General features: G+C 40.4%; 1 protein-coding gene across 1 annotated transcript in view; it reads right to left on the minus strand.

Annotated features, from left to right (window-relative positions):
• Positions 1-3,654: 3,654 nt before the first annotated feature.
• ASB4 (ankyrin repeat and SOCS box containing 4) overlaps positions 3,655-12,303 on the minus strand; it is a 64,124-nt gene continuing 55,475 nt past the window's right edge. The window contains exons 4-5 of the mRNA XM_024767041.1: positions 5,514-5,627; positions 3,655-4,592 (exon numbers count right to left, since the gene is read on the minus strand). Of these exons, the coding sequence (XP_024622809.1) occupies positions 4,404-4,592; positions 5,514-5,627 (303 nt within the window). The 3' untranslated portion in view covers positions 3,655-4,403. The remainder of the gene's footprint in view (positions 4,593-5,513; positions 5,628-12,303) is intronic.

A 12,303-nucleotide genomic window follows, 5' to 3' on the forward strand; every position in this document is an offset into this window, starting at 1 on the left:
CTCCCTAACCCACCCCTCTAGGTGGTCACAAAGCACCAAACTGATCTCCCTGTGCTATGCAGCTGCTTCCCACTAGCAAAGAGTGTTCTTCCTGTGTTTTCCACTGTATACCTTTTATTCTTACTACATAGTAAAAAACAAACAAGCGAACAAAAACTTTGAGCTACTGCAAGTGAATCTTGCAGTGAATTGGTACCAACACTCCCCTCTTCCTTCCACATTTCGCACAGAACCACACACATATTAGTACTGAATAAATTCTTGAAAGTGAAAGAATAATTAAATGAAATCCGCCAATCCTCCCTGTTCATTCATTCTGATATGCAGTAACCCTCACTGCTGGGAATCTCATTGCCAATCTATAATCCTCCTGCTACAAAGTTAACCTTCACCTACTCTTCCCTCCACGAAGATGGAAACAGCTGATCAACCCTCTTTATCCACAGGATACATTTTCAAGTGACTCCACAGCCTTCATTAAATAGTAAAAGGAGAGATTGCATCCTTGATAAACCCACTTACAAAAGGGCAAAGTTTCACAAATTAATCAATTTGCCTCTTTGCTAATCCTCCACATCAATGTTATTTCCGTCTCCATCCTCCACCTCAAAAAAACCCAGGAAGGTCAGGGACCTGGTTTGCCTTGTTCCCCCTTTGATTCCCAGCAGCCAACAAAGCGCCTGGCACATAGAAGAAGCTCAAAAAGTATTTCCCAAAGTGAACAGAAATCTACTACACATCACCTTCAGCTGTAGCTTCACTCTAAGAAAATATTACTCACTGGTAGAAAGTTCTCCCTAAATAATAATGATTATGACAATAACAAAATTAAAATGCTAACTGAATGTCATGCTCTGTTCTGTGTGCTTTAATGTACTAAGTATTTAACCCTCTGATGGGGCTCCAGACACACTGTTCCCATAGACAGCACCTTGGCATAGTGTCTAATTTAAGCTGAAGGAGTTTAAGAAAACAGCAGAAGCAGGAAGATCACTCTGACCATCCCCTCCCCTCCTTCCCTGAAACAAATCATAAAACCCTCCTGTGGGAGGTGCCCTCCCTAAATCCGGAGGAAAGGAGCATCCTTATCTTCTAAGACAAAGGGACACCAAGAGGAATCCTAATGAACAGGTCCCGGTTTCCCCCAGTTTACCACACTGACCTCATACTCCTTAACCTATCATATTGCTACACAACTGTCCACTCATCATCAAACCTCGCATAAAAATACTCAAGTCTGTTTCTTCAGGGTCTTCATTTCCTTATGAAGGCTCCCATGTCATGTGAAACTTACATTAAGTAAATTTGTATGCTTCCCTCCTGTTAATCTGTCTTTGACCCAGCCAAGGACCCTAAAAGAGTCAGGTTAAACTTTTTCCTCCCCTGCACCTCAAAACAATCATATAAAAGTTTTATGAAGTAGGTACCATTATCATTCCCAAAATGAGGAAATTGACGCATGCAGCAAGCATGTCATTTTCTCTAGATAATGGGTCAAATAAGGATGAGAGTCAGGATATAAACCTGGATAGACAGGCACCAAAGCCAAAATTCTTAACATCTAACTGTAATGAATCTGTTTATACTCCAAAGGAAGTGACAATGAATTCCTTCCATATATTAGCTATGGTGTCTGTGTTTCAAAGAAAATAAGTGAGTAACTGGATTTTTCAAAAAAGTTTTGAAAGTGTGCCATTCAAAACTTCAAGAGTTCTTCATAAACAATCAGACGTGTAACAAAAATATAAGGCTCAGCTGATTTTTCCAACATTGATAAGCCACTGCAAATGGTTTGTTACTTTTCTCATCCTTACAATCAGCTTTTTACTGCTGTGTTTTTTATTAGAAGCCGCTGGGTTCAGGATGGAAGGACAAAGTGACAATGTAACACTAGGTGATTAAAAAATAGAACTCAAGTGTGTCTACCTCCTGAAAAGGGAGAAAACTGGATGGGTGGTCTTTCCCTCATATCAAAGATTCTTCTTCCTATGTAATCTACAGTCATTAAGTGACTATTTACAAAAAGTAACAATGGTATCATCGGGATATAATTTCCTCTGTTTCTCCTGCCCATGGTTGCTTGAATAGTGAGAATGAAAAGAAATTAGAAACCCAGGAGGACAGAGATAGTGATAGATGGAAGAGTATGATTCAGTACAATTTATTATTATTAAAATACTCTTGTTCCTATAGCAATAGCCTGTGTTTTATTTGTGTTTACCCTTTACTTTCCTTTGAAAGTATTATTTATTTACAGGCACATTTCCTCATTCTCTTTTTCTTTCCCAATGTTGAATAAAGCAATGGATCATGTAGAGTTCTTCAGTCTTAACTGCTGAAAAGTCAGCTAGGAAAACATCTTATCGGCAAATAACTCACAAAGATGAAAGGAAAGAGAAGAGCTTTATTTAAGTCCTCTAAATGAAAGTTCAAAGATGAGGAGAAATAACTTTAAATCCACAAATAAACCATTCAAAGCAAGTAGTCCTGTATCACATGCTAGATTAACACAGAATGTTTAAGCACAGCAGGCCAACTGAGATATGTTACTTCCCCATGCAAGGAACATCCTCTCCCAGCACCTCTGACTGGCATTCTAGAATGTGTTCTAACACCACTTGCTGTAAGCAAACTGTTTTTTGAAGGATCATATTTTATATGAATTGTTCATACAAATACAGTATTCTATTCCATAATACAGATCTTATTTTAGTGTAAAATATTTCTCCCAAAATATCTGAGTAGAACTGATACTTCAGAAAGATTATTGTATCCACTTATGATTTTTCCTACATGGCACCAGGAATATGCAAATCCCAGTATGCGAAGCAGAGTCTAGGTGTCAGGCTAGTGGAATATTTGACATCATCTCTACTGCAAACTCAAGCATCTAAGGTTAAACAAGATGGAGAACCACAAAAAAACAACAAACACCACAAAAACAACGACAACAACCAAAAAAAAAACCCTGCTCATAACTGGCAAATAGATTTGTTTGTGCTTAATTACTTCTGCTGTAACCTCTAAAAGGCAATGCTAAGAGTCAATGAGCTTATCTAAAAGTGATTAGCAAGAACAAAAAGTGAAGCGAAGTTGGCCTCATAAACCATGAGGTCCAGAGGTTAATCATCTACGTTTCTCTTTCTGCAAACTGCTAACAAACCTGATTAACACACTAGTCTTTCCAAGTTTCTCAAACTTTTACCATTTTCAAAACATCTTTCCATGTGCTTTCTGCAGCTGGCCATCGCCAGCAAAGTGCCCCTTATCTTCTAGCTAAAATGCTCTGAAATGTCAGTCTGTTACATAAAAAGACCAAAGTAATCAACCTAAGTCTTTCCCTTCGCACGTTTCCTTGCACACATTTTCCTAAACTTCCTTGTCACACACACATGGGAGCCACTGAGTGCAATATTTTCCCCAGGGGGTCTGGGAAAGCACTATGCACGAAATCATTCTAAAATAAAAATAAGTACATGTGCCTGGAAACTTAAAGTGAATCCATTTACATTTACACTCATAGCAGCCGGAGATCTCTCTACTACACACAATCCCTTTACTCTTTATCATCATGCTTCAAAGAAAACCGCACTTCATGTCAGAAACATGACTTCGAAAGGCAAGCATTAAGAATGAATCTGCACCTCTACTCTTGCCTCTGACATTTGACACTGCAGTTCCCTGCTTATATGTCCGGATCCTCTGCTAAATGGTGAGATCCTGGAGGGCAGGAGTCCTCGCTTCGGACTCATCTTTGCATCTCCAGTCTTTGGTTCAATGAGAGTGTTCAAATGTCCATTTTGACTTTCAAGTGACTGATCTTTGTTTTTCATTTCTAATTTGACTCAAAGATTTCTTTGTTTTGAGTATGCTCGTGCTTTCTTCACTAAAAGTAAGTTGAGGAGCTTAGTATATGGAAAGGAGTTTGCAAAACTAGCCATAATAATTTCTGCTAAGTGGGAGTGGGTGGAGGACACCAAGATTAAGAGGCCCATCCTAAAGCCTAGCATTTTGCCAACTGAACGGTAATGTAAACTTATTACTGATAAGGGAGAGGATGAAATTGGTTGTAAGAAAACCTGGGTCCCATTTCAAATGAGATAACATATGAAAAATCTTATAAAATTATAGCAGGCACCAAGTAAGAGCACTATACATATTAATTATTATTGTTATGTCAGGACCTTCTGGATACGCTCTTGTTTTTGAGACTACCTTAACTTTACCTCTTGTTTATTTCCCCTCGCCGTGATACTCTAGGATTAATGACATAGTGTTTGTAAAGTGTTTTTAAATCCCTGAAGTGTTATAATCAAGCCAAGTACCATTTTATTTATGCAAATTGTGTCTACTCAGCGAGTCCACTTAAACATCTAGGATTGGGATCTTCTGTCTCATAAGGCTTAATAAATGATTCCCTCTGGCTCTAAAAGCAAGTACTTTTTCAATGACAATGGGAGGGAAAGCAAAGGAATTACTCTGTGACATCTGCTGTGCAACGTTCTTCGAATGGCACATCTTGATAAATGCATGAGAGTCCTTGGAGAGTTACTGCACACAGTGAAGAGAGAGTGGTAAAAATCCCAGTATCTCTGAAAAGGAAGGCAACACATGTTAAAGTCAGAAAAGCCTCAGAGTTTACGTCAATAGAAATCAATAGTGATGTGTTTAGTCCCTACTTTATACATAATGGCAGCTTTCCACAGTCCCTGATGGGGAGGCAAAATTAAACATGAATAATGAAGCTAAGGCAGGTTAAGTAACTTTTTAAAGCTAAGATAGCTAATAAGTAGCAGAATAAGACTGCACCTAAGCCATTAGCCTCTAGGCCCAGTGAGCTTTGTACTCTGTGCCCAAGATCTCTCCCATGCTGGGGACAGCCTGTGACAGCTAAAACCAAGAACATGAGGCTAGGTGGAAGGGCTGGTTCACAAAGGCAGCAAAGTCCACATGCAGCATGAGGACTCAGCTTTGCCAATGGCTTTCTGCATGACTCATCACAAAGTTGTTGATGCTCTGTTACCTGCCTATTACAGACTTCAGGTTATTTAAAAGTGAATGAAATAATCTATATAATTAATTAATCTATATAATTATTAATATTAATTAATCTATATAAATAATAATAGAGCAATTTTTTAAAGTGAGTGACATAATCTACACAAACAATTTAAACTTCTGATAAAAATGCTATATGAACAATCCTAAATATTCTTCTTCTTCTTATTAAATTCATCTAAATTGATGGGAAGAAAGTAAAACTGTCACCTTTATATAACTGTTCAACTTGCCCTTGGATGGAGAAACTCCCAAGATGCTACTTATTTATTTATTTATTTATTTATTCTCACACCTGCATTTTATAACCCTTTGTCTTGCTGTATTTGTGTAGCATCCTCAAATTCTTAAACGCATTCTCAAAACCCATTTTTTGAATTAGAATTTCCTGCACTCCCACTGCACTATGGAAGTACTTTAGAGCAAAACCCACAGGAAGTGAATTGATGCTTTACCTCCAAGTCATCATCAGGGATAGCTCTTTTCCACTTTACGTTCCACCTGATATGTTCATAGGCATTGACGACAACTTCGATTGCTTTGGGACAAGAATGGCAAGCCTGTATCACCTGCAGAGACATCACAGAGTTTCATCTGTTCAATGTACATGTATGATTCATCTTTTCCACGCACAGAGACATCAGGACTTCATGGACCGATAAGCCTCTTTGGAGCCCTGAAATGCTTTTGAGAAGTCTCATGCCTTTAAGTATTCAAACACACTGTCAGCCCCCATTGTGGATGGGAGGATTAATAACATAAGACTAATTTCCTTCATCATTCAGGAGCAAGTGAAAAAGAGGTGCTAACAAAGAGGGTGGGGGCCTGACGAAATGCATCCCCTGCTCGTAAAAGCAATTTTGAGAGAGGCCGGTCCCAAAATACACTTCCAGCTGTCTAGGAAATTCTCTTAGTTCTACAGAAAATTTTATTAGCAAAAAGCTGAATGTTAGTAATCCAAGAACTCAAGCCTACTGGTGACTATGAAGTAAAACAAACTATAGAGTAACATGAAAGTTAACCAAAGCTGTCTTCCCAGTGCAGTGCTTGAAGAGGACTAATGTCACGTACCAAATCACCCTCACTGGTATTTTAACCTTCACCAGCAATAAAAGATCACATGAAGATTAGTTATTTCATTAGCACACTCTGTTCAACAGTTGACCAACCAAATAAAACTGGAAAGCCGAGTCGAGGTGGCCAGCATTTCCATCAGGAGGCAGAAAGATTTAGCTTTAGGTTTTAGACTAAACTGGATATTTAGCCAACCTTTGATGTTACCATGAAATTTGGACATATCTGATTAATCAATCATGCAGCCTTTATTAAGTGACAATGGAGGAATATATGAGACATATCCCAAAGTAAAACACACTGGTTTCTGGTGAGAGGCTTACTGTAAGAATGAGAAGCAAAAACATGTAAATGAAACAAGAGAAGATCAATGGAGATGTATGGTTGGTTCACATACATAAGTGTTAGATTATAGGGTTTGAAAAAGAGGAATTATAGAAATTCCAAGAGAGAGAGCTGAGTGAGTTGCGCTAACCAGGAATGATTTCTTGGAGGAGATGGGTTCAACTGTAGATCCTAAATGGTAGAAAGGTGCGTGCGTGTGTGTGTGTGTGTTGTGTGCCTGCCTGCATACACTTACAGGCCTGTCTACATGTGCAGCATCAGCAAATGTAACAGTCGTGTTGAAAGAGAGGTACTTCAACGGGTAAAACAAAAACACAGCTTCATTATCGCTTTCTCCTGCTCACACAAACCCACTGCCTGCAACCCTTCTCCAATCCTGGCATGATACCTCAGGCAGGACTCACACCTGTTTCTACTTAATTTTTCTTCTTTCTTTTTCTTTTTTTTGTTGCTGTACGTGGGCCTCTCACTGTTGTGGCCTCTCCCATTGCGGAGCACAGGCTCCGGACACGCAGGCTCAGCGGCCATGGCTCACGGGCCCAGCCGCTCCGCGGCATATGGGATCTTCCCGGACCGGGGCATGAACCCGTGTCCCCTGCATCAGCAGGCAGACTCTCAACCACTGCGCCAACAAGGAAGCCCTCTACTTAATTTTTAATAATAAAAAGTACTCCAGTCACTCTAGATAGGAGAAAAATGTCATTTCAGCAATAAAAATGTCCATTTTAGTTGAATAATTGAAACTCCATTTTATTTAAAAGTTTTTCCTCTCCCATAACCCAGGCTTGTTTCAAGCTGCAGTTGGAAAGGAGGTATTTGTGGGTGTGGTATAATAAGAAATACATGTTTGGTCTTTGCCTCTGGTTCTTGACAAAGAGCTCCTTTCCACCATTTCAATTATGCTAATGAAGTGAGTCTTAATGGGGCTCCTAGAGAGCTTCATTAGGTGGACTGGTTACTGGAAAGACCAATCCTTCATTAGAGGATTGGAACTTTTACACACCTTGTCTCCTACCTGCAGGGAAAGAGTTTGACTGAACTCAAACTCCAACATCCAGGGTGGTCTAGCATTGCATTTTTCTATGTGAGTGGTAAGTACCCAATGTCTTGGGACTTCAGGCAAAACTGAGACAGAAGGATGAGTATTTTAATACCCAGTTGTGTGTATGTGTGTGTGTGTGTGTACCAAGGTCACCTGAATGAAGGGCCCATGTCAGGAAAGAACTAAAGTTAAGAGCAGGTAAGATGGAGTCAGCTGACAGTACACCTGGAAGGTCAATCTGAAGAGCTTGGGATTGACTTAATAGGCAATAGGAAGCTATTATGTATTCTTAATAAGAAAGGGTTATATTCAATCAATTCATTCCATTGGGAAACCTTTATTGAGCACTGTGTTTAGCACTGTGACAGTAATTCTGAGTTTATGCCCTGCTTCTGTCTTCAAGGAATTTACAACCCAGTTGAAGATAAAAGACATAGGTATTTCAGAGTTCAGAGCAATATAATTCAGTAAATAATAAGAGGCTAACTTAAAGATCATCAGTGTCCCTTGAGTACCATGAGCAAAAGCACAAAGGGAAAAACAAGGATATCAAGGGCAGGGAGCCCTGAGGAGGCTAAATGGGAGTGCACCAAACGGCTTCTCAGCTAGCTTCACCATTAGTCACGAGAACTGAAGCTGCGAGAAAGAATAAGTAGGGTTTAATGACTAATCAGATATAGGGAGTAAAGACTGCAACTCTGAAGCCTAAGATCAAGTACAAATAGGGGTACCACCAATGGAAATGAGGAAATAGGAAGGGCATACTAATTTGAGGATGGTCAGATAATGAGCAGGAGGATATTTCCTATGTTATGTCCTAATGTCAGTTAAAAATGTGCATGATGGGGCTTCCCTGGTGGCGCAGTGGTTGGGAGTCCGCCTGCCGATGCAGGGGACACGGGTTCCTGCCCCGGTCCGGGAGAATCCCGCATGCCGTGGAGCGGCTGGGCCCGTGAGCCATGGCTGCTGGGCCTGCGCGTCCGGAGCCTGCGTTCCGCGGCGGGAGGGGCCACAGCAGTGAGAGGCCCGCGTACCACAAAAAAAAAAAAAAAAAAAAATGTGCATGATGGATGCTCTAATGAGAAGGTCAAGATGGAGAGGGAGATCTGTGCATCAACAAGGAATGTGCTGGTTAGGTCAATCATACGCTAAATGGATATAAACGGAAAAGGTAGAGAACCATGGTCTGAAGCTTGATGCATCCTAATAGGCAGGAGAGAGGATGAAGGAAAAAAATTACAGCTACCATTTTTTGAGGACTTATCATGTGCCAGGGCCTATGTTAAATCTTTGCATGTTTAGCTTGCTAAATCTTCAGACAACCTATGAGGTTAGTCCTATAATTATCTCCACTTTACAGATTTAAAATCAAAGGGTGAGAGAATTTAAACAAGGGTATTTAGCTAGTAAATGACAGAGATAGGATTCAAACTCAGGTCTGTGTGACTCCAAAAGTCAAAAACATGTTGAATAAAAATGGTGAGGGGCTTTCCTGGTGGCACAGTGGTTAAGAAGCCACCTGCCAATGCAGGGGACACGGGTTCGAGCCCTGGTCCGGGAAGATCCCACATGCCACGGAGCAACTAAGCCCATGCGCTACAACTACTGAGCCTGTGCTCTAGAGCCCACCAGCCACAACTACTGAAGCCCACGTGCCTAGCGCCCATGCTCCGCAACAAGAGAAGCCATCACAATGAGAAGCCCGCGCACCACAACAAAGAGTAGCCCCCACTCGCAGCAACTAGAGAAAGCCCGCTCACAGCAACGAAGACCCAACACAGCCAAAAATAAATAAATAAATAAAATAAAATTTAAAAAAATGGTGAGAGTGGGCATCCTTCTCTTGTTCCTGATCTTATAGGAAATGCTTTCAGCTTTTCACTGTTGAGTATGATATTAGCTGTGGGTTTGCTGTATATGGCCTTTATTATGTTGTGGTATGTTCCCGCTATGCCCTATTTCTGGAGAGTTTTTACCATAAATGGATGTTGAATTTTATCAAAGGGTTTTCCTGCATCTATTGAGATGATCATATGGTCTGGCCTCAGGAGGCATGGCCTCACCTGAGGACTGTGTCAGCCCCAACAAATAGAGCAACCAGAAGGGGCTCTACCGAATAGAGGTTTGAGTCAATGGTGTACTAGAAAATGTTCAACAACAGGCATTTCATAAAAAAAAAGACTGTATGTATATATGTTTATAAGTTTATTATAAGTTTTGCTAATATAAAGAATGTGAAGCCCTCAATTTACAAATAATAAAATACCCAATATTTATTTCCTATTCCATATGGCCAGTTGGTACTCTAAGAATGCTATCACTGATTTTTATATCAATTTTGTATAGATATGAGTTGTATTCATAGCCAACCTGTGTCTGCAATTGAAGCGTGCATGTGGTTCCTATGTTTACATTGGTTGACATTTTTATTACATTAAGGAGTAACTGTTTCACAAATGTGAAACAATGAAGACATATATTGGAAACTCACTCACTCATCAATGACATAAGCCACTTCTATGTGGAAGCGCTTAATAGTTTTTTGAATATTGGAAGCATATTTCTCAATTTTTTGTACTATTCACCATGTAATAGCTACAGACACCACACACTACAAATTTTTAAGTTTAATCTACATTAGTAACATTCTCTCCATCAATTTCTGAAGTCTAGACATCAACAAAGCAATAAGTTAAGGTCTGATTGGTAGCATTTGCTGATTTCTGTGGTGTAAACAGTTGCATCATGGCCTATTTGAGGTCCCTGAATGTATGGTGGGGAAGATATGTAGAGTAAAATAATTGGCAGGTAGTGTGTTTTGAATATTTATTACCTTTGTTTTTAGTATACTTTGTTGTAGGTTTTTTTGTTTTGTTTTGTTTTTGTGTGTGTGGTACGCGGGCCTCTCACTGTTGTGGCCTCTCCCGTTGCGGAGCACAGGCTCCGGACACACAGGCTCAGCGGCCATGGCTCATGGGCCCAGCCGCTCCACGGCATGTGGGATCTTCCTAGACTGGGGCACGAACCCATGTCCCCTGCATCGGCAGGCGGACTCTCAACCACTGCACCACCAGGGAAGCCCCATGTTGTAGGTTTATATGACTTAATTTTTAAAAATCGTTGCATTTAACAATCAGCTCACAAAATTCCTGATAGTTTAACAATCAGCTCTCATGAGCTACTGTGAGCCAAACTCTAGCACACAACTCTTTTTAATTGTCCCCGAATTTAAAAAGTGCAGTCATAAGCCATTGCAGACTAAATGTGTATATTGAGGCTCCAAACCAGTGAAGGCATCAGAACCATCCTGCCCAGTGGCTAGGTCCAAATGGGTACAACATAAACACTTGTTTAATGAGGCGATCCATTCACATACATAGTCTGGGTACAATGCACGAAGCCGACCTGCTGACACTGGCTTTTCCAGCCAGGTCTACTCAAATAAAGAGTAATCCCTAAGGGGATAAACAGGTGGGCTGGAGTCAGACATCCATTGCTGTGGGACCTCTGCAGAGTTAGAGTCAGCATTTCTGAGTATATGGAGAGTATAACTAGAAGGACTTCTCCATGGGTACAAGATGGTCAAGGTGGGCAGGTAATTTTTCCAGAACCTTGGTCTTGGGAAATTGAGGCAAATGGGGCTGCTCTTTTCTCTGCAGTTGGGATGAGGATGGCAGATATGTAGCTCTATGCAAAAGAGACAGACAAAACCTGAGGCTGACTAATTGCTTTGAACACTAGTTTATAAACTACCATAAGAGCGTCATAGACTGTTAGAGTTGCAAAGGACCCTAGGAATTATCTAATCCCCCTAATTTGGAGATGAGAAAATTGAAACCCAAAGAGGCACACAGTAAGAAAAAGCATGGTTTTAGGTCTTCATCTGAGTTTAGTGCTCTTTCAAATATATTCTGATGATCTTATTTTAATCCTTAAGTAAGGACCAGTGAAATGAATGGTTTAAAGACACAGATCCTATTGTACAGGTATTTAGAACAAGAAACACTCTTTACGAAGATATACAGATTGCCAACAAACACATGAAAGAATGCTCAACATCATTAATCGTTAGAGAAATGCAAATCAAAACTACATTGAGATATCATCTCACACTGGTCAGAATGGCCATCGTCAAAAAATCTAGAAACAGGGGCTTCCCTGGGGGCGCAGTGGTTGAGAGTCCGCCTGCTGATGCAGCGGACGCAGGTTCGTGCCCAGGTCTGGGAGGATCCCACGTGCCGCAGAGCGGCTGGGCCCGTGAGCCATGGCCGCTGAGCCTGCGCGTCCGGAGCCTATGCTCCACAACGGGAGAGGCCACTTTACTATTATCATTATAGTAATTATAGGCTGGATTTTGTTGAAAGTTCGAAATAATTCCCTTTCTAATGCAAAGATGTTGCTAATTATATGAAAATAGCATCCATCAGACCTCTATACACATCCTTCTCTAAAGACCTCCAGATATATTCTTTCTAGAAGGATGAGCCATGTTGAAAAGTATGCTGGAAATCAGATGAGTAATCCAAAATGAAGATTTAAATTTAAGAGTTACCAGGACAGAGATGACAGCTGAAATTAATCCAAGGCCTGAATCAGGAATATACTTGTACTGGAATTTTGAAAACAGAGAGCATGGGGAAGTCAGAAGCTTGTAATGAGGCTCTGCACATGGTTTAAGTGTCCACTCAGAAAACTGACCTGTGCTCTGCATTAATTCCCGGGCTACACTCACTCTTTTTTTTTTTTTTTTTTTTTTTTTTTTTTTTTTTTTGGTTGTTGTTTGT

The sequence above is a fragment of the Neophocaena asiaeorientalis genome, unplaced genomic scaffold (genome assembly GCF_003031525.2).
Source record: "Neophocaena asiaeorientalis asiaeorientalis breed wild unplaced genomic scaffold, Neophocaena_asiaeorientalis_V1.1 scaffold70, whole genome shotgun sequence".
Classification (NCBI taxonomy): domain Eukaryota; kingdom Metazoa; phylum Chordata; class Mammalia; order Artiodactyla; family Phocoenidae; genus Neophocaena; species Neophocaena asiaeorientalis.